General features: G+C 36.3%; 1 protein-coding gene across 1 annotated transcript in view; it reads right to left on the reverse strand.

Moving 5' to 3' along the window:
• Positions 1-24422, reverse strand: part of LOC124360805 (exosome complex exonuclease RRP44) — a 67651-nt gene that overhangs the window by 22483 nt on the left and 20746 nt on the right. The window contains exons 6-9 of the mRNA XM_046814711.1: positions 6772-6907; positions 5701-5846; positions 5471-5608; positions 1331-1477 (exon numbers count right to left, since the gene is read on the reverse strand). Of these exons, the coding sequence (XP_046670667.1) occupies positions 1331-1477; positions 5471-5608; positions 5701-5846; positions 6772-6907 (567 nt within the window). The remainder of the gene's footprint in view (positions 1-1330; positions 1478-5470; positions 5609-5700; positions 5847-6771; positions 6908-24422) is intronic.

Raw genomic sequence — 24422 nt, forward strand, 5'->3', positions numbered from 1 at the left:
AGGCTCTTCTGAGAGAGTTCAATAAGATTGTGTCTAATCCCGAATTGCCCGTTACGCGCGCGACCTTCCTCAGCAAGATAGCCGGCTCAAATCACACAAGCCATCACTACGAACAGCATCCCAGTTGATAGAGGAGAACTTTACGCCTAATGCTAACTGGGCGTCATCCTGGGAATCATTCGATAGACGGAACAAGTTCTTGATATCCGATCCTACGAAAGCAGCGGGTGGCTTGGTAATTCCTCGAAAGGAATGGGTTTTATTGAATCGTTTTCGAACTGTGGTTGGGAGAAGCAATCACTGGAAATTTAAGTGGGGCATTACTGACGACCAGATGTGTGATTGTGGCGCAAACTCTCAGACAATGGAGCACATTGTAAACGACTGCCCTTTGCGATTGTTTTCTGGTGGTCTGGCTGGTCTGAGTGGTTTAGAGGATGGGTCTCTAAACTGGCTCAGTAATTTGGATTTAGCTTTGTGACGGGAGATCTTAATATTATTTTTAATTTATGACTCAAGAACTTTGTTCTTACGTACTTTTTAATAATTGTAATTTTTAATTTATTTATTTATGGATAGCTGCCTTTGTCCCCCATACGATATTGAAATTTTGATTCAGTGATATACAGTAAAAATCCGTTCGGGTAACAGAGGCTGTTTTGAAAAAATTAATGACCCATTATAAAGTATTTACAAAATTATGCTAAGGATCCCAAGTTTATTTCTGATATACGGGACATTGCGGCAGCATCATGCAGGTCATCTGCATGGCTCTACTAGTTGTTAGTTCAAGCATTAACGGTATGGGGGTTAGAATCTTATTAGTTATATCTGGGTAGTAAGTAATGTAATTTATTAATCAATATTGAGTTTTCTTGTGAAGTACGATATTTTATTGCAATCTTCGCACTAACCGAGTTTATCCATACCTAAAGATTTCTGTATTTAAGAAGATTATCCACTAAAAAAAGGATTGCCTCCTATTTTTTTTAAATGTAACTGAATTTAATATTTATTTATCACTAATGGAGTTGAACGATTTTCCACTCAGATTTTTTAGTATTTACGCAAACATATACTTTTAACTATACTGCGGCTCTGTACTAAATGATCTTGAGCAGTCTCGCCAAATAGAGGTGTCTCTCACAATCAGTGTTAATTAATGTCATCACTTCTAAATTACTAAACCAATTTCAACATCAGTTCGACATCACCTCTGGAGTGATGTCCCAAGGCAGGAAGCTAAGCACAGCCTCTGAGAAATTGCTATGAGGTACGTCATTTTCCAGCAGAAACAATTCTATTTGTTAAAAAAGCATGGAGTGTATACCTCTGGAGTGATGACCCAAGGCATCCGAGGCAGGAAGCTAAGCACAGCCTCTGAGAAATTGCTATGAGGTACGTCATGTTCCAACAGCAAAACTTCGTTCTCCGTGTCCTTGTCTCCAATATTTCCTAGTGCCCTCACAAAGTGACCCTGATAACAGAAGTAATAGATTTATACATTTGTAGACATTTAAATTTATATAAGTGGGAAGGGAATAATTAATTCCTCACTTACCAAACAAGAATGTAACAACCTCACCAAACATTAAACCACATTACGTTTTGTCTATTACTGATTTTGTATTTGGCTATTTGTGTGTCGTAAGAGTTTAACGCGTTTAGTAAACACAGACATATGAAATTTCCCTAATAATGGTAATTTGGGGTTATTTAAGACCTGACAAAAATCCAAACATTTGAATTTTTAAATATTGATTGATATTTTCTTTATCAAAATATTCCAGAATAACTGTAGGTAATACAGGAAAAGTTCCTTCTAAGAGTATTATCTTTATAATAATATGCTTTGTTAAAAAAAAAGTGTTGTCTTTCTCAACTGCCTTTCCGATGACTGAATGCTGAATGTTGTTCTTTATGGTGTGCAGTAACCAAAGTAGGTTGTAGAATAATTATAACATCACAAAAATATCATCACATCCTTTCGGAATGAATCGTTCATTTCTGAACCGTTATAATTTTTTTGACCTACAGGACTCTAAAACACAGCTGTTCAAACTTAAAGTCCGATCATTCTAAAGTGGATCGAGAGATTGCAATAATTTTTATTCACCACTACTTATTTCTGGAGAGTTTTGTGAGCCACTAAAAAAGGATGTGCCGATGACATCTCAATCTATCAATCAATCAATCAATAATTTATTTGTCATATAATTATTACATAATGTTGGAGCATAGCTCCTGTAATGTATGACATGTCAATTTTTCTAAAAGCTACTTAGTCTACTATTAATAAAATATATGATATAATTACATGCAATAGGAAATAAAAAGATCTTTTCATCATGCCTTATTCATGTTTTTTTTAAACAGTTCTGAATTAAAATCTTCAATCCTATATGGACATGCTGTTATTAATATTGCAGTCAGAGAAGAAACAAAACGTAATAAGTTATTTTCTTTTTTCATCCCATCAGGTATAATATTAAACATTTTAATTCCCATGTAATAGGGACTCTTTTCTAACATAGTAAGTTTATGGATTGGGTATTTATAATTAGTTCTATATCTCGTGTTATAATTATGATTTATGATTGATGATGTAAATATTAGTAGATTCTTTTTTACAAATTTTAGAACTTCCAAAATATAAAGAGCAGGAATTGTCAAAATGTTATTTTTTTTAAATACTTCTTTACATGATTCTCTATAGTTTAATTTAAACATGTATCTAATCACTTTCTTTTGTAAAACAAAAATTGAATTCATTTTTGAATAATTACTTCCCCAAAATATTATACTATATCTGATTAAAGAAACAAAGTAACCATGATATACCATCAGGGCAGTTTGTTTGTCAGTTACCTCTGCAACGGTTTTAATATCAAAAATGGCTTTACTTAGTTTTTCTTGAAGCATATTAATATGTGATTGCCAGTTTATCACCTCATCTACGATAATTCCCAAAAATGTGGCTTTCTGTGAAAGTTGGCACTCTTCTCCACAGGGAAAGTTGATCTTATTTATAATGCCATTGGTTTTAGTATGGGAGGTGTGAAAATGAATTAAGTTTGTCTTTGAGCTATTGAATTTCAAGCCCTTTTTGCTAAACCAATCATACATGTCTTTAATTGTTGCTTCTGCAGATGACTTTAAAAACAGTGGGTTTCTTTCGGTTGTTATTAATGTTGTGTCATCTGCAAATAATATTAATTTTGACATAATATTTTGAGGAAGATCATTTACAAACGCTAAGAACAATACAGGACCCAATATTGAGCCTTGGGGCACCCCAACAGTAACTGGTTTCCAATCTGAAAAAAAGATTTTCCCTTCTTGGTTTGAGGTTTTCACTCTATGAAACCTATCATTAAGGTACGATTCAAAAAACTTCAAAGATTTTCCACTGAAACCCAATTTGCATAATTTAACCAATAGTAGTTCATGATTCACACTGTCAAAAGCCCTAGATAGATCACAGAATGCTCCAAGAGCACTCTGCGACCCATCCAAAGCCCTGAAGACATGTGTGACCAATTCAAACACTGCCATCTGAGTATTTTTCCCCTTCTGAAAACCAAACTGTTGCTCAGATAGTAATTTATATTTGTCCAAGTACTCCATGACCTGATTGCTTACTATCTTCTCAACCACCTTAGAGAAAGCTGGTAGTAGGGCTACTGGACGATAGTTTTCTATTAGTCTAGTGTCATCTTTTTTTAAACAGGGGCTTGATAATAGCATATTTCATTTTTTGAGGGAAAACACATGTTGTTATTACTAGGTTCACAACATGAGTTAGAGGTTTGATAATATAAGGACTGGCCAATTTCATTATCGATGTGGGAATTTCATCCCAGCCGTAAGAGGTTTTTGATTCCATTAAATCAATAACCTTTTTGGACATACTTTTCACTCACAGTTTCCGAAGTAAAGTTATCGTAAACTTGCCTAGAACCTCTTAAATATTTTTTTGCTTCCTCTATATTAGCTGAAGAACCAATTTTTAGCCCCGTTTCTGAGAAAAAATCATTGAAGCAGTTTGATATCTTTGTTGGATTATGTATAATTTCTCCGTTCACATTTATTTCATGACACATCTTATCTCTCCAACTGCCCAGCTCCTCCTTGACCACCAACCAGGTAGCATTACTAACATTTTTTGATGATAGAATTAATTGTCTGTTAAATTGTCTCTTTGAATTGTTGATATCTTTATTATATTTTGTTTGAAACTGTTTAAAATAATTTTTAAACGATTCAGACTCATTAACTTTTGAGATTTCAAACAGTTTTCTTTTTATTTTACTGGCTTCTTTCAATTCGTTTGTTATCCATGTTTTTTTTCTTTTTATTATTCAGAGGATTGACTGTGAATGTTCTCATTGGGAAAGCAGAGAAAAAAAATTATTGGAATGTTGTCAAAAAGTTGTTATACGCCTCATTGCTTGTTTCTTTGGATAAACCAGACTGCCATTTTTCCTTTTGCAAGGAATTGCAAAGTAGTTTAATTCTATTTTCATTCTGTAGCATTCTTGTATTTATAATTTTCTTTTTACTCATGTCTTTTTTATTTAAGTACACTGCTTGTGAGTTGTGATCTGATAGCCCTAATTCTATAATTTCACTGCTGATGGATTTTGGATTTACATTTGTTATGACATTGTCAATGCAAGATTTGGTATTCTTAGTAATTCTTGTTGGCCTTGTAAATACAGCTTGACAATTAAAAGACGTTATAACATTTTTTAACATTTTCATCTCCTTATCCTCCTTCAACAAATTTATATTTAGGTCCCCACAAAGAAATATGTATTTACTTTTGATTTCTCTTCTCACTTTTTCAAACAAGTTTGTTAATTTCCCAATGAACTGATTGAAGTTACTGTTGGGGGTTCTATACAAGGAGATTACAATACACCTTTTGAAACATTTTTCAATTATTAATTCTAGTTCTAAGGCTACACATTCAAAAATAAGGTCTTCTGAAATCTCATTCAAATCTTCCCTAATTGTAATAGGAACATCTTTCCTCACAAATAGACAGACACCCCCATGACTTGAAATTTTTCTTAAATATATTGTAGCAAGTTCATAATGTATTAATTTATTTACAAGTTCAAAATTCCAGGGTGAGAGCCAATGTTCACATATACTAATGATCACTGGATTTAGTTGGTGCGATTCCAAACTTAATTGTAGTTTATTGACCTTTTTTAACAAGCTTCGAATATTTAAATTTAAAATAAACATCTCTATTCTAATTCATCAGGAAATTACGTGCAAATCCACATGAATAAGTGCTAGAACTCATCTCAATGCACCCTAACTAGAGACCTAACGTAAATGTAAAGTTACCATAAAATGCCACAAACCCCTTTTAAAATTGTTGATACTTTAAATTTTGAAGTCCTTTACATTTTTTGTTTTAAAAAAATGAAACACACCACTGAGGAATACTACTCACCGTTGGATACCTGCTGTATCTCGGCCAAGAGTCGATGGCCACAATGATCCTCTGCTTGACCAGCACGTCCGCTTGGCGAGTCTCAATACGCACCTTGGGTATCTTGCGATCAGCCGGCACAAACACGTGCCTCACTGACTGTAACATACAGACAACATCTCACCACATGTACGCCACTCAAGAAGCTAAATTATGTTGCGTTATTGCTGGACATACAAATGTATACTGACCCCTTTCACTGGGTTGGCCTGCAGAATGCCACAGTACTGCCTCCACTTCCGTTTGATGATGGCAACCACTTTCCCGGTCGGCCGCTTCTCCGCCAATTTCTTCTGTTTAGCTTTCACCAATTCCTCCTCCTCCTGAGGCAACTCTCCTATTCAAAACATGAGGTTTTTTAGTGCGATTCCTGACAAATATCCATCCAGTGAATTTCAAGGAATAAATTGACACAGAATCAATTAAAAATTTTTTTAAATCAGTTCAATTTAAAATATGAGTCCATATGCTTCTTGATTCTATATACAGGCTCTTTACTATTCTACATTCTTAAACATTACATAATTTATTCTGATTCCCAATAATGTTCTCCTGAGGAAGCACTAACAGAACCAATTCCACATTTATATTACAGATTGGATCAGGTCCATGTACAAATTAAGTTAAGAGGCTGTATAGAAAAAAATACAATATTATAATTACCTCACATTTCATCAGCTCTGTTTAGCCCCTATTCCTACACTAATATACAGCGGCATCTCCACTACTGATACCAGGCATAGACTCACCGGTGTCCTGTTTGTCATCATCATCTTGCAGCACAATCTCACTAGGAGCTGACCATTCCTCTTCTGGCAGCAGTTCAACAGCCACAGTGTCCCCATCCACAGCTCTGTTACCCCTCCCACCACACTAATAGACAGGGACATCTCCACTACTGATACCAGGCATAGACTCACCAGTGTCCTGTTTGTCATCATCATCTTGCAGCACAATCTCACTAGGAGCTGACCATTCCTCTTCTGGCAGCAGTTCAACAGCCACAGTGTCCCCATCCACAGCTCTGTTACCCCTCCCCCCACACTAATAGACAGGAACATCTCTACTACTGATATCAGGCATAGACTCACCAGTGTCCTGTTTGTCATCATCATCTTGCAGCACAATCTCACTAGGAGCTGACCATTCCTCTTCTGGCAGCAGTTCAACAGCCACAGTGTCCCCATCCACAGCTCTGTTACCCCTCCCACCACACTAATAGACAGGGACATCTCTACTACTGATATCAGGCATAGACTCACCAGTGTCCTGTTTGTCATCATCATCTTGCAGCACAATCTCACTAGGAGCTGACCATTCCTCTTCTGGCAGCAGTTCAACAGCCACAGTGTCCCCATCCACAGCTCTGTTTAGACTTTCTCTCCCTTGCACCAGGATCTAGAGTCATCAGTAAGAAATGTGAAAGCTAATTTTATAGTACAGTTAGATTACTTTGAAAAGGGCCAGTTTCAATTTACATTTTCATTTATCTCAAAAATTAATATGTTTCATTTGTTATGAACTTTGATTTCGATAAATAACTCATCTCACAACATTACATAGAATATTGTTTGTTGATATATTTAATTAATGTTTTAAAAATTGTACTGTAACAAGGTTAACTACAAAATAAAGTGATGTCTAGTGAAGTTGATTATTGGTATGGAATACAAAATCAGCTTAAAACTTAGCTTCAACTGAGAAAAAATTTAATATGTTTAACCGTGGAGTTTTTTTTAATACAACCATATTAGTATACTGGATTTATTTTCCTTTCACGTACTTCAGCAGTGGCACATAAATTATTGTAAAAGTTAACAGCTTTTCTGTAACTTAAAGTAGGCTATATACAAGGATATCCCAGACCAACCATCCACTACTTATATAAGGAGAATGGTATGAGCTAGAACCACCAAATAAATTAGAGACCCACTAAATAAGCTATTTGCTATTGGATCAAATTGTTTTTAAAAACTGACAGAGTGTTTCAGAAATAAGTGATTATGGGTTTGAATCTTAAAAAGTTCAAAATAATTAAAACATAGTTCAAGCTTGTTTTAAGCCAAATATTTTAAAATTGATTTTACATTTTCATCTTCAAACATTTCAAAATGGCGCCTGAATAGATCCTATAATGTTTTGTTTTTTATTTTCCCCACCCTTAAATTAGGCTTGCTGTTATCAATCAGTTTGGAAAATCAAAATGTGGATTACCTAACACATTTCAAATGCAATTAACTGTTTCAAAATGGTGTCCAAAAAACTGTCTTGCGTTTTCTTTCAAAAATTACAATTTAAACTGTAAAACATTGCTATTGGGAAATTACTACCAGATAGAGTCAAAAAATCAACAGTAACATTGATTCTTAGGTTGATGCAGTCAGTGTTATGAATAAGATCTGTGGTTCACAAAGGGTTGAAACATTGCTTAGACAATTCATCAAATACATGAATTACATATATTCTACATTCTTCAAATATTCCGATCCCACTATGGAGAGATATCTTCATCCCAAACTACCTGAATTTAATCTGGTTATACTCCACATGGATTTGGGAAAGGGGAGAAGAAAGGAAGTCTCTTCACTAAAATTAGCTTCTTTACTCTTTTATACAACGTTTTCTTAGCCCTTCGCACACCACTAACTTTCCTACAACGCCAAGACAAGGAAAAAAATATTTTTCTTTAAGTTCAAAGTTAATTTCTATTATAACTAAATTATAAAAGGTAAAAGCAAAAAAAGGAAAAAACAAGGATAAATATTTTAAACTAATCACAACACTATGACACGATGAAGAATAATAACGAGACACGTAGTAGACGTGCACTTGTGATAACACAAAGTAGTAACACACGCCACGGATATATTTGGTTATGGCTCTGTAGGAGACGCAAAACTGACAAGCAGGTCGACGGAGTTAGACAAAGGGCACTCGGGCATTTCGAAGGCCTTTGGCGAACTAAAAAACTCTCCTAGGGACATATCTATGATATCGGATATAACTGTATTTGGCGTTTTGGCTTTTAAAATGGGTTCTTATGGGTTCACTGATAATACGATAAGATTTGACTCGGATAGTTTCACTGATAACACCGTAAAACTGTTTCTTAGTAGTCGTTAACAATGTAGAATAGTGTATGACATATAGAAAAGTGTTTAAGATTTGGGAGCAGTTAACCGAATACTACTACAAAAATTATTATAGTAACTTATAAATTAAATGTATTATATCCTCGACTTGAATTTTTCCATTAATTCTTCCAACAAAAATTGCTAGGGTGAAGACTGCATGTGTTGTTTTAGACCCAATTTATTTGTCTGTGCAAATTTTAACCTGATATCTTAGATTCTGTTGTAAATAAGTTCATTATTGCATGGAGTATTTGAGAAGTGTTGCCATTAAAAGTCTAAAACCTTACATTCTTGAAACTGACTGATGGTTTATTTGATACCTGTATCATTATTATTTTTACAAATACATATAGACAAAAGGAGACCTTTACTGAAATAGTAAGAGCCAACTCTGCTATTTATACAGGGTTGCTACAGGAGTCCAATAATGAAATTCCCTGACTTTTCCCTGATTTCCAGATCAAATTTTTCATTTTTCCCTGACTTTTTTCGACGCAATCCCCAGGGTTTTTGGCAATTAACGGGTGGAAAAAAGCGGTGTTGAGGCTAATAGGGTGGCAAATATAAAAAAGCAACAAATAAAGTGAACACAGTTTAATACGTACAAAAAGATTGACTTAAATGATCTTTTACAACACAGAAGTAAAATATGCGCCGCGTCGTCTGCAGGCTTGGACTCAGCGCGGCGGCAGTAAGTTTATTTGTGTAAAGGGATTTTATATTTTTCCCTGACCAACGTCGAAATTCCCTGACTTGAGACCGGATTCCCTGACTTTTCCCTGATTTCCAGTCCTGTTTTTTTTTCCCTGACTTTTCCCTGACTTCCCTGATTTCCCTGACCTGTAGCATCCCTGTTATAATACTCTGCTGAATAATATGTACCGGTAAGCTATTACTATATGTAGCTTCCAGATTTTTACTGCACGTTCACTTCTCAAAATTGCGAAAAGGTAAACATATTAAAATTTTATAGATAGTGTCAAATTCTAAAACTTTTCTTAGTTTTGCCCTGCAACTATATAATAACTTTTCTAAACTTCGAACGACCACCATCTTGAAAATAGGACATACAAATACTTCTAGGATTAATATTAATTTTTAATAAATTAATTATTGTAAAAAATCTAAATTTGCCTATGGTTTACATTAAGCGTTTACACACTGAGTTTTAATTTTTGGTCTTCATTAATCCAAACAGGACTATTTTAACAAGATTAAAAACCCCCATAATATAGTTATTGATACGAGGGGTATTAGAAAAATAAGGTTCCCTATGCCGCCGAGACAGAATGCGATATGTTGGGAGAAATCTGGCAACACTGTCTTACTCATCAACTCTCCCTCTCTCTATCCATACCACTTGCGCCTCGCTATGTCCAACAGTGCCGGCCTAGCTGCCTTCGAAGATGGAGCTCCCTGTCATTGTTACCGCCAGATGCGAAATTCGTGCTGTGATACGTTTTTTAAATGCAAAACAGATTTCATCTATTGAAATTCATCGTCATTTAATCAAAGTTTATGGGGAAAAACTGCATATCTGTTCAACACGTTCGGAAATGGTGTAGAGAATTCAGTGAAGGCCGCATGGAAATTCACAATGAAAACCGAAGTGGACGGCCTTCAGTTTCAGATGGAGTTGTTGAAAAAGTTGAGACAATACTGCTTGAAGATCGGAGAATCACCACACAGGAACAACAGTAAACTCTGACAGATATTGCGACACATTAAGAAAACTGAGACGCGCGATCCAGAACCGCCGGAGAGGAAGATTGTCCAGTGGCGTGAGGCTTCTCCATGACAACACTTGACCTCATGTCTCACGTCAAACTCAAGAACTGCTGACAAATTTTGGCTGGACTATTGTGCCCCATCCCCCCTACAGCCCAGACCTAGCCCCAAGTGATTATCACTTATTCCAAAAATTAAAGAAACACTTGGGTGGCCAACGCTTCAGTACCGATGATGAAGTCAAGGAAGAGGTTACTCAAAGGATTGGCGGCAGAATTCTACATATGGGGATAGAAAAGTTGGAGCATCGTCTACAAAAGTGTTTGGACAGAAACGGTGATTATGTGGAAAAATAGCTTAACTTTTACGTGTTAAATTGATGTATAACACTAAGTAGAAATATAGAGCTGCCTATTTAAAAAAATCATGGGAACCTTATTTTTCTAATACCCCTCGTACTTATTTAAAGAGAACAATACAATTTGGAAATGAATGCATGTATTTTACTACCAATTGCAGAGGAGGATGTTGCTATTTATCAATAAAAATATCCACTGAGTAAATTGCTTTTGTAATTAAAGTAGTTTATAATTTCATTTCAATTTTGATGCAGCGGATTACTTTTATGTATATTCAGGCAGTTTATTCGACAATCTTAATCCTGATTGTGTAAGAAGATTTGTAATGAAAGAAGAGATGTAAATCAGCCGAATATTGAAAATTCTTGACTTTTGCTCTTTGATATCCATATAATACAACAGTTTTTGAAACTGAACCTACATCTTCTTGAAACCTGTAGTAGATATGTATCACATAAAAAATTCCTTAAATAAAGGTTCGTTTATAGGTGGTGTTGGAAATCCACCTATCTAACATTGGGTCAATCAAAATAAACATTGCGAAATCCCAAGTTCATGTTGTTGCCTTTCATAGGTAGTTTTGAGAACAAATATTTCGCTGAACTAAGAACAGTTCTGCCACAGCAATGGTGACGTGAAAGAGATGATGGAGGGCAGAGGGTATGTTTATGGCAGATAGAGACATTTACACGTGTTCTCTCACGTGATTAAATAATAAAACTGGCGATATTGCGGTTCCCCAGGAGCGAGTATGAGGGGAACAGCAGCGCAAGGTCTATAGGGCTGTCAGAATTCTCAGAACAATATCAGATCTTACTGACTCACGCACGTATACGGAGAAACACTATCAGGGACGTTTTATGGTTCAGATTACAGCAGTGATAGGGCTGATACGATGTGATATCTATGTACATCAGAACAAATTGGAGAAACAATTAAGGGATATTGTCCTTATCATGAAGTATTAATAGTGATGTATTAATAGTAATTATTTATGCAATTTATTTCTACGGGTGATCCTAAACTGTGTAAAAGCAATTCATATGTTGAATTTGTCAATTTATAAAATAACAACTATCGTCCAAGTTTTACGTGGCACAGTAAAACAAAGAACGATAAAGTTTAGTTTTTAGAATGGTTTGTAAAAAATTGTGTCATCTATCCGTTCCTGTGATAGTTCCTAACAGAACTAGTAACCTGGTACATAGTTCCTCTTATTCCAGGATAGAACTATATTGATTTTGGGGTCAAACGGTAGACTGTCTGTCTATGTGACTTTCTGTGCGATAAGATAACTCTTGGTAGAAAGACCTTAGAGATTTGAAACTTGGTACAAAGGTTCCTCTTGGTCCAAAGAACAACTCTATTGATTTAAGGGTCAAGATATCAAACCTTAAGTCTGAAGGACCCAAAGACCCGACGGAATGTAACGAAAGTTTTACCAATTATTCTAACAAAAATAATTGTATCACATGGGTTACTACGTTACATTGTAAAAAATGATTGTACTCAGTTTGTTTACTAATTTGTTTATTCCGCGATTTCCTTGTTACCATCATAGTTCCCTATAGCACCATTGTAAAAAAGTTATTTTATTTTTACCTACTAAACCAAAATCAGTAGGTTTTAACCAAGACCTATGTACCAAGTTTCAAGTCTCTCAAACCTGTCTATCGTACATGCGGACAGAAAGAGAGCACGATTTTAAGAAGGACCTGTCCAGGTCATCATTATTGAAATACTGAAATTTATTTTGTTAAATGCTTTTTAAACGCATTTACTGAATTTATTTGTTCTCAAGTATCAATAGTAAAAATGTGTGGCCGCAGTATAATAAGCGACAGGCAATCGAATCATCGTTATTATTCATGATTATTCGTTATGAGTAACGAATCTTCGATATAACTACTGGAACCAAATTGCGTGTTGGGTTTAACAAATGACAGTTCAGTTCGGCTGTTTTATATATTAAAAATTATTAAGTTAGTGATGAATAAGAAACTATCTATGTCAAGTTTATAAGATATAAAAAACAAGGATTAAATGTAGTTACCTTTTACTATTTTGAAGGATAAGCGTGTCTGACACCTTGTGACACATGTAAATCGGCATTGTACTTGCGACCGTCGGCCATTACTGTAATGCCATACATTACAGTAATTAATTGTTTGAATTAATTTGTAATAATAAAGTCGAACCAAATTACGTTGTAGGCCTTTAAGTTTGTACCAAACAATATTGTTTTTCTGTAAAATAAAAAAGCTAGTAATTATTAATTATAAATATCTATAGATCAAATGCTTTTTTATATTTGATAGTTTCGATATTAATAATCGATAGTCAATTCGATTGTCGTGGTAGTAGCTTATTATACTGCAGCCTGTAAGGCTGCTTTTGACAGAAAAGTTCAAGGTAAATTTGGAAAGAAATAATGTTTTATTGCATAAAATACCCACTTTAGAAACGTGTTGCGATGTCGGCATTTTATACATTTCACTCTGTGTATATACAATTTTAAATCTAATCTGCCTTACTCCTGAACCGTAGACGATAAAATACTGAAATGGGGGGAACTTAACTCGGGCGCCCTCAGGAGCAAATTGCGAATCTCAGTACCACTCTGATCACGCATGTGTTGAGACCATAAAAAGTGCGCGTAATTTGATTTATTCAAAAACGTTTTCGATTCAGATCGGTTTATAACCCGTTGCGAGGCGGCAAGGAGAGTGCCTGGGTGAGGTCCTGACAGCGGACTATTTACTGGCAATATCGCTCTGCTCTCACACCACCCTCTTGCTCCAGAGGGTCGACTCTCACCCGCCACACGCTTCTCCACGCGCCTTTGTTGTGTTGTGTGCCCGCATTAAAGAAAACATAAATCCCACCGCCATTTGTCGAGCAACAGACTGCGCGAGTTTTTCCTTATTTATGTCTCCATTTCCGTTTTTTCTGATCCGGCGGAGCGTTTTCTGTCGATCGAACCTTTTAAGTGCAGCATCGCAGTTGGGATGTTTTACAAACGAAAAGTGCTCAAGCGAAAATTCAGCCGGAACATTCCACACCATCTGTCACTTAAAACAACAACGGTACTTCAAGTCTGTTGGAGGGCCTAGGAGCTAAGAGACTAGGTCGGGTGCGCTGTGAAGAGAACTGAAGAAGAGACGACCATTCTTCAGCTACAGTGTTTTTGGTCAAATTCCGTTTGTTATTTATTTAACTCTCTCAACGGAAACTCCATTACATTAGACAAATTTAGTAAATTCTATTGTACAAGTAATGTTCGATCTCTATTGAACACTAATACTTAGAAAATCATAAAAACAACAAGTAAACTAAAGCAAAAAAAATAAATAATTTAACAATCTTTATGTGCTACCAGATCAAAAAGAATAACATTGCCAATTCAAGATTCTATCGATGTGATATCAACGATATAATTAAAACTAGTGTAAATAAATAATAAATTACAATGATACCTAAAGGTAACTTGACGATAAACAATGGTCATAAGGGTTTCAAAATAACTTAAATAACAATAATAAATTCTAACCCTTTAACATCATAAATAATAACAAAACAAGATAACGGACATTTTTAAAAAAGTGGGCAAATACTGCATCTGGGTTAGATTGGACTTGGATTGGAGAATGAGAACAGCCGTGCCGATCTAATGACGCTGATAAATCTTATTTTTTTACTGTTTTCAGGCTGTCGTGAAAGAAATCAACTTCTGCAGGAAGATTGTTACCAAAGCGCTGGAGTCTGACAATGAGACCAGATTTTTAGTAGTGCCTTGGGTGAGATCGATGGACGAATAGTTTAGTAGACCTCTTACGTATTTTTGTGTGAACTAATACCTCCCCCACATGACGAAGAGTATAGATCTTAACCCTCGAAACGTTGTGTTGTACCTTTTGTAACATATAACGATAGCAAATGTCAGAAATCATGTTATCCTGTCGTTCTCGAGATGTCAACGAACAGTAGACAGACGGACAATTATACAAAGACATTTTATGACGTTTCTTTCCACATTACATCCACATTTTGTTGATAAAGTTACGTTTCATACTGGAGTTTTGAAATAATAATAGGTTATAACGCAAGAGTGCGCTAAAATAAAATCACCGAGTTGTAACTTTGGCCTCTTTATTAAGTTTTTCTGCTAATCTATTAATACAAGTGACACGTTTAAATCTCATATGATTAGACCCAGTTTGCTCACAAATTTAACATGGTTACCCACAAGAACAATGTAAAAATATTCGCTAACGCTCATCCAAATTCCATGGAGTGTCATGCACCATCTTCGAACTCATTTTGTCTATATGGACATGAAGCTTCATGTAAAAATTCAAATTTTTAGGTTAGTTCTTTTCCGATAAATCGTGCGGTCAGACAAAGAGATATAAATAAAATTTTTCCTGCCACGAATGATAGGCTTTGCCAACGCTCAGCCAATGAGATGTCTTAGGATAACCTCGGAATCTAAACAGAAAAACGAGAAAAATGACGCAAAGCCTTCTCAGCGGCCTTTTAAGAGTCCATAGTTTTGTCCAGTTCGAATCAAGTCAGACTGGTCACAGTCCGACCACTGGTGACGTCATAGGCTAAGTGTAATATGTGACGTGTGACTAGTTCACACGCTTTGTTTATTGGTTCCACGCAAACTGCCCATTGACCCTTAGTATCCCACCGAGCCTGATCAAGCCTGACGTCCCACACTAAGCGATCCTGTCCTTGCAAGCAGCCCGCCTGCCCGGCCATTGGTGGTGGTCCAGAAGTCACCTTTAAGCCGTTGGTCCCCAGGTTAAGTGTTACAAAGGGCTTCTTAGCCGTAACTTCGCCTGGTAAAATAAGACAGTCTTAGTCTTCACTTTACTTTCATTTCAATAGTCTACATTTACAGCGTCATGGATGAGGAATATCAGAATGCGTGTATTATTATTATTATTATAAAATTGTATATTTAACCAAATGAATGTTATTAATTATGAATTGACTCCACGGGATGCAAACTTACTCGTGTGTTTCGAATGTATGTACAAGTATTAAAATGTGTAGCCTTGCGGTAAGGCATTAGGCCAACTGAAAGTTATATAGCCTTATAGTTGCCTTATAGTATTATTTGTTTCAAAAAGTAAGGAACGAGTACCTAACACTAAATATAACGGTCACTACGACCATCTTGTTTAGTATTTTTGGATTTTCCTTATAAACAAAGTTAATACATATGAAACATATTTTTTGCGACTCAAATAAAGCTCCAACATCTCATACAATTGAAACACACACAAAATTGTAATAGAAATGTTTTCAACTGTAATTTTATTGTGATACGTTTAAAAGTTTGAATTTTCATATTACATATTTGCTAAATAAATCCGATCGTAGTTTTCACACACCGCTCATATGTTTTCCACAATAAAGCCAATCTTTTCTGTGAAGGATTACAAAACATTACTCCCAAACCGTCTTTTTCGAATCACTGTTAGATTAGAGCATGTCGCAACACAGGTAGTGTAGGTTGGTACACCTGTGATGAGTTGTAGCTGCGATTAAATTAGAAGATTCGGTATATTTAAATTGTAATTGGTTACTTCATTCAACGATGAAGTATCGAACGAAACGAAAGTCTTTAGGGAACTGTAATTCTTTCCCGGGAATTGCGAGCGCCTTCAAACCGGTGGCCGCAACACCATTTGCCCGATGTACTGCGTGTATTACATACCACCCAGGCGCATAGCGCTCTGACCCTTTCTTCCTAGTGAAAACTTTCATGCCACCCAAAAACTATTGTTATACATGGGACTAAGGCGAGCTAACGTACAAAGTGTCAAATATCTAGGATACAGTAGAGTTATACTCTCTCGATAACTCTAGCATACACGAATTGAGCTAAGTGTGGCGTAATTCTCGTATTATACTTACGTAGTATTAAGTACTAATTACGCACTTATACGTGTTACTTATAATTATACCCATTAACTGACCAACCCATTGCTTTAAAACAGCATTTCTTTATAATTATGATTGTGATTACAAACGTCAATATTATATTAATGTTAACCTTCGACTGTAGGGAATTATTTTCGTAAGTTGGTTTTATGAAATAAAGTATATTTATGGAACTGCCATAAGTGTATGCATTCTACTTAATAAAACACTTTCACACCTTAATACGCCATATTTTACAAATCGTATTAAAGTTCTGTTTGCATTTTTTCGAAAGTTGTGAATGTAATACTAATAGTAAATTATAAAAACTGCGACAGCTTGAATCTCCTTCATAAGGGTTCACGACTAAATTCTTCTGGTTACGTTCCGAAGCTCTAAATGCCCTATTGAACTCTGATACAGTAAAAATGTTTATAAGCTAAAAATCAAATTGATTGGTGTTTTTTTTTTTAATTGATTACAGTTGTTTACATGCAGAAGAGAGATTTCAGTTCTCGAAATGTTGTTATACTTTTTTGTAACGTATAACGATGGCAAATGTCCGAAATTCGACTATTATTTCAAATCACCATCTTCAGTAATAAACTTCTAACAAAGTTGTTTTCACTTTAAAATGAGATTTTGGAAAACACCATGACCTACGGCGGAGGAGGTCAATGGTTGAAGTTCAGCATAGTTTTCATGGAATGAAAAAAAATGATTAGCCATCTGCGTCGGGATATCTTTATGGCACTAATATTGTGCTACATTGCATATAGTATAAACATTTGCTCATAAAACAGTAAAAGGTGTAACAAATGTGAATGATATGTTGTGTCCAAACATCATACTTGCTCGGCCATGTTAAACTTTTATGAAAAAATTACCCTTTTTACTGGTTGGAATGTTACTTTCAAAACACGTCTTTATGATTAGTGAAAATAAAATTTAGAAAAAACTCACGAAAATATGTCACGAAGGAAATGCCTAAGAGATCTACTAAAATATTTCTAAAAAATTTCAAATGACCAACCTTGGCAGGGATTGGGACTGCCTGTGCTTAAAACAGTAGCCGTGCATTCACCACTGTTACTAGAACCAACAGCAATGGCTGCAATGACACTGTTATGCGCACCCAGGTTAGGGCATTACATGGTACTAGGGCCAGTCCTTGGGCAGGTCGTCGCCCTTCTACCATGTAATACCCCCCTCCCTTATTAGGTTGGAGAATTAGAATATCTCGGTTTACGTCACGTGTGCTGCTATCTACCGCAGACTATATACATCTACACGACAAGATCCGTAAATATTCATTGTGAATTATGGAACTTTATGGCATAATACTTTATAACAGCGTTTTTTATTTTCAGATTATAGATTTATTTAAATTATTGAGTAGTCCGCGCAGATTTAAGCTTGAAAATAGGTTTTATATAAAAAATCCGGTTGAGATTACACGAAAACTGATTTGATTCTCGGTTACAATTTAAATAATATAAATAAAGACGCTACGCCGTATGATCTTTAGGTTTTAGCGATAGTGCAGTGGAATTAATTGTACCGAGTCTTTCAAGTGCACAATGTGCTGACTTGAGAGATATATTGATATTATTGTAGATAAGTTTAATGTTATATTAGGATACCGCTTTAAGAAAATTAATACAAGTCACAACGGTTGAAGGCGATGAAATACTGAAATAATTCTAAATTTTGTTTCTATAGAAACACTTTTGAACAATGCAGTTCATTGATTGACTAACATGATGGGTGTTTCATTGCGGGACTTTTCAACCACACAGTACGTAAAAAAAAAAGCGGTAAACGTATCCTTGAAGATTTTTGCTACGCTACTATCTTTAAGGCAATGAAGCGTAAAATTCAGATTCTCTAATGTCTTTTAGAACTTGCAGCCGCTTTTTTCTAACGTAGACGATTTATACGGCGTAATCGATGATTCCATACAGCGATTCTGTATAATTATGAATGTAATTAATTGCGAAAGTCAAATTATATTAATGTTAGCGTTAGACCGTAGGGGATTATTTTTGTAAGTTGATCATATGAAATAAAGTTTATTCATGGAACTGCCTTAAGTTTATAAATTCTACTGAATAAAAAACTTTCGCACCTTAATACGCAATATTTTCCAAATTATATTAAAATTTGGTTTACATTTGTTCAAAGCTGTGAATGAAATACTAATAGTATGTTATAAAATCTGCGACAGATTGGATCTCCTTCATAAGGGTTCACGACCGAATTGTTTTGTTATTAATGATCAGGAATTTATACACATGAAGAAGAGTGTAGATTTCAATCCTCGAAACGTTGTGTTATACTTTGTGTAACATATAATGATGGCAAATGTCCAATATCCTGTTATCCTTTTAAATCATCCATCGTCTATACAAAACTTTAAACAAAGTTTTTCTTTACTTTAAAATGAGACATTTTGGAAAACTCTATGACCTACGGCAAGGGTGTGCAATGGTTAATATTCAGCATAGTTTTCGTGGAATGAAAAATGTGGCCACCTAGTACATATGGCTCCCTTATCTTATTTTAATTTTATTTTATTTCCAACGGATCAACCATTACAAAAGCGAGCATAATAATTTATAATTATAGTAATAAGCAACAATGACTAACACAAAACTAAAAAACAATAGTTTTTTAGACCTCCAGGCAATAAAGCACTTATGGGTATGGTTCCCTAAAGGCACCATCAAAAACCAAACACGAGCACAGGTGTGCGTGCGCGTCCGCGTTTGTGCGCGTGTGTGTTTTGAAATTCATAGTTGAAAGGTCAAGCACTGAGAATCACATAGATCTCTCTTGAAGGAAGCCAAGGAAGCGCAGAAAAAGTCCATGTGTTCTGGTAGCAAGCATCCAAGTCTCTGCATCCTAATCACAGGACTGTTGGCTGCATAGGAAGTTGTCACCGAAGTTCTTGCAAAAAGGACTCTAGGTCTTGTGCCAGTGGGAATTTGGAAATTTATTTTTGTCAGTGGGAATTTGGAAATTTATTTTCTGTAGCAGGTCTGGGCAATCGATGATTCCGTTAACCAGCTTGTACAAGAAGAGAACGTCGTGGATGAAGCGTCTTGTTTCAAGTGAAGGTAAGTTAAAATAAGACGAAATCTCTTGTACTGGGACATCCAGATACAATCCAAGGCGCACTCCCGCAATTCTCAGGAACCTCCTCTGCACCCTCTCAATGCTATCCCTCAAGTACAACTGGTGAGGGGACGCAACAATATTCAAGGTGTGGTCTTATCAAGCAGCAATACAGCGTCCTCAAAGACGCGCAGGTCGGAGAAAGGCTTAGAAACTCTGAAGAGAAGACCAAGAATTTTTAGGGCTCTGCTGCATGTGGTCATAACGTGTTGCTCCCAACTTTGATTGGTGGTAAATATAACACCAAGATCCTTGGTTTCACTAACCCTGACCAATGATGTATCCGTGATTGAATAATCAAATATGATTGGGTTCATGGTGCGTTGAAAAGTAATAGAGGTGCATTTGTTGATATTGAAAGACATTTTGTTCGTACTACACCAACGGACAACCAAGTTGATGTCCTTCTGCAGCAGAGCCGCATCATGATCGGTAGAAATCTTCATGAATAATTTTATATCGTCGGCAAAGAGCAGGTGGTTGCATTTGAGGGCATTAACGACATCATTAATGTATAGGTTGAACATGATGGGGCCTAGGTGAAAACCCTGTGGGACGCCAGATGAAGCTGGAAAGCTGTGGGACAAGGTATTTTTGTATCTAACCTGAAGCATGCGCCCACGCAGGTAACTGTCAAACCAGTTGAGAAGAGGTCCTGTGAAGCCATAAGCCTCAAGTTTGCGGATAAAGATGGAGTGGCATACCCTGTCGAAAGCCTTTGAGAAGTCCAGCTCTATTGAGTCCACCTGCTGTCTTTGTGCAAAAGCCTCTGTGATGTAAGTTTGAAACTGTACGAGGTTAGTGGTTGTTGATTTGTTAGACAGGAACCCGTGCTGACTTGGATGTAGCATATTTCTGACTTGGAAAATAATCTTATTCAGGACAAGTCTCTCAAATACCTTTGCCAAGATTGGTAATATTGTTATGGGTCTATAATTTCTTATGTCACTGGAAGAGCCGTTTTTGTGAATGGGCACTATATGACCTATTTTGAAGATCTCAGGGAAAACTCCGCCGGATAGTGATTTATTGTATAAATTGGTGAGAGGTTGAACAAGCAGTTTTGCGCAGTGTTTAATTACGGATGGAGGAATTGAGTCTGAACCTGGGCTCTTGGTGACGTCGAGACTGTTGAGCACCTTCAATACATCCTCGGTATTAAAGTGGCAGGAGGATATCATGTCTTGGGAAAGTGAATCTGAGCATTCCATTTGTGATGTGTTATCATCAAGAGAATTCACTGACGCAAAAAAGTCAGCAAACATATTTGCTATGACGTTATTGGATTGAGACGAGTTGCCATCAAGGTGCATGGTAGTCGCAGTGCAGGTGGTATTTACTTTCTTCAGATAACTACAGAAAGCCTTTGTGTTTTTATTGATTGAGCTCTGCACCTTGTTGATGTATTGGTCAAAACAGGTTGCTGACATTGTGCTCTAACTATGGCGAACCGAGTATAACTAGACTGAGATAAAGAAGTTTTATACCGTTTATGTAGGACTTTCTTTTGAATGGTAAGATGAATGAGCTTCTTGGAGAACCATGCTGGAAAGACTGATCCAACGGACTTTGTGATAGGAGTTTCTCAATATACTCTCCAATATGGTGTCAACAAACGCCTTGAAAGCTACATTTATGTCTTCATGGCAGGTGACGATTTCCCAGTCCAAGTCCTGTAGCTCTTGCAGGACCTTCACATTGTCACAGCGTCTCACATTAGTGTGGTAAGTGACATTTGGACGAGACGACGTTTTTAAAGACAGTGAAGGATGATGGTCGTCCTCAGGAAGTACTGGATCAGGATCACGACAGGTCGCAATATCTTGATAAGAGGAGAACACAAGGTCAAGTATTACACCTCTGCGATTAGGAATATAGTTTATTTGCGTAAGGTCAAGCATGGTCACCATATTTCGCAAGTGTTGTGACGGTCCAATGCCATTCACAATTGAGGAGGTCCAGTCCATGTTCGGTGGGTTAAAACCACCCATCAAAATAATGTTGTAGAAACCATTGGAGTTAATAATCTCTTCAAGTTCACCAGAAAGGCTAATGTAAGTCGCAGCGGATTTGTTGGGTGGAATATATATGCCACCTAGAAGCATTTTCACACCAGGGCACAGATGGATGGAGAAACAAAGACAGCTTCCAAAGGAGTATCAGTGGGAACCTCTGAGCACTTTATGTTTTGTGATATAGTAACCACAACCCCACCTCCACTAGCCTTTTCACTGGTTTCAGGACTTCTATCTTTCCTGAACACCTGGTGGTTAAGAAAGCCAAGCTCACTTGTGCATATGTTGGGTGTAAGGTTAGTTTCAGTGAGTACCAAAATATCGTGCATGCAAGAAGCTACCGATTGACGAAGTTCAGTAAGTTTGGACCTCAGTCCATTGACGTTTTGATAGTAGATGTCTAGGTAAGTTGATCCGTTGGAAGGTAGTTTTTTGACTTTTTAACAATGTGTGGGGTACCATTTATGTACTTGATGGTGAGGTCATTTTCACCGTTTTCAGTTCGGGATTTCAGGGTTTGACGGAGCCCATCGAGATACTTCCGTTCTTTGGGTGTCCTATCGTAGGAAATAGAGACCTCTGCTAAGCAAAGATCAGATTCTTGAAATCCGTCAGTTGAAAATCTTTTGAAGAAATCTCTTGCTTCAGCTGGCGTATTCAAGATGAGTTTGATGGGACGAGGATGCTTAGATGAGGATTTCCCAATCCAATAGAAAGTAAATTTGTCTATAGAGACGTTAGCAGCCGTCAGAATATTTTTAATTAGTTTCAAATCGTAAGCCTTCTTGACAGACACCTGAAGGCTTTGGCTTTCAGGAGCATTGAAAGTAATAATGTTGGATTATCTAGCTGTGCGATCGACCATCTCGGAGTACACTTCATTCGTGGGGGTATGTTTCCTTGTTTGGGCATCTTCGAGTAGATGTTTGACATCGACTTCAACCTTACATAGACGTGGCTCGAAATCCGACATGATCTTCGAGAGATTTTCGAGGTCATTTTTCAGGGAAGCAATGTCGTTTGAAATCGGCTCGATGTCGGCTTTGGTTGCTAGGCAGTCCATTTTCTTCAGAATATCTTCTAAAATGCCTGTAGAGGATGTGGGAGCTCTTCCCACATTGATACAGTCAACTCTGTTGCAATGCCATTTCAATGACGTATCATTAGAGTAGCGCCTGTAGTTAGATGAACTCAATTTAACGCATTCAGAATGGAACCATCTGTCGCAATCATAGCACTTTATGCCTTTATCGCTTTCGGACACAGCAATCATGCAGCGCGCACAAGTTAATAGGGAATTCATGGTTGATTGAAGGTCTCAAGAAAAAAGAAAACAACTTTGTCTAGGTTATTTATAGTATGAAATCTGTGTTGGTAAACGATATCTGCGTGTATTAAGGACCCGAATGTAAAATTCACTGTACATTTCACAAAGACAAATATCATAAAAGAATAAAAGTAACTTTAAAAGGCAAATATGGTTAAATAACCTGTCACATACACATTTAGTTTATGTTTACATTCTTGTTACCAAGCACTGGAATTTGGGAATCCTTGAATTATATTTCCTTATAAAAGCAAATGACAGTCCAGCGGTTCATCGAAGAAGCTTTCTTAAAATTAAACTCAGAACAAAAACATAAATATTTGCTTTAAAACTCTTTGTCATAGATAAGGTAGAGGGGAATGGGGAGGAAGAGCTAAGATGGGGAAGAGCATTACTCAGTGCAAATGTCTCCCAACAGTTTAAAATCAACTCACGTGCTCATCAGTGACAGTGTAGTTTCGGATTAACATACAAGTTTCATTTTCTTTTAGAATTTTCTAACTTTCCGTCAACATTCCAAACTAGATAATATAGTATTTTACAGTAAGATAATGGCAAGCTTCACACCAACAGTTGTTTGTTTACAGAGACAGACAGACGCCTCTTTGAGTTTGATCTGAAATAGTTCCTGGGTGTCCTTGCAGAATTTGGTTGTTTTGTTATTGTTTAACTTTATGTTCTTGTAATCTTTCTAGTTTATTCGTTACAAGAAATTTGTTCCAGGTGATGTAGATTGTCTTAAAACGTTTGCCTTACACAATCTTGATATGGTACCTACTCATTTCATACAATATAATATGGAAGGTTGGTATGGTATGGTATGGTAATGTCTAAAAAGGGCTACTCATAACTTTTGTAAAGCTATAAAATAAGAAATATAATATAAAATATTAGACGTTATCACAACTTCAGGTAGAATGGCACCAATGTTGTAGGGAATTTGGGATTTGTGGAAGTCAACAATAACGATCTCACATCACTAGAGCTTGTGAAAAGAACTTGAAATTCTGTATCAATACGGATTCGGCATAGATAACGTTACAAAAATAGAATCCAACGTTTCGAGGATGGGATTCTATCCTCGTCTTCAGGTATAAGAAGCCCTAAGGTATTCTTTTTTGACAATAGGAACAGGATCCTACAGTACATCTTGCCGGCCACATTTGGTTTCACCCCATTTTGGACATTAACCAGACACGAATCACCATCTTTTACTTAACCGTTTGTTTACCGTTA

This window comes from Homalodisca vitripennis, chromosome 4, assembly GCF_021130785.1.
Source record: "Homalodisca vitripennis isolate AUS2020 chromosome 4, UT_GWSS_2.1, whole genome shotgun sequence".
Lineage (NCBI taxonomy): Eukaryota > Metazoa > Arthropoda > Insecta > Hemiptera > Cicadellidae > Homalodisca > Homalodisca vitripennis.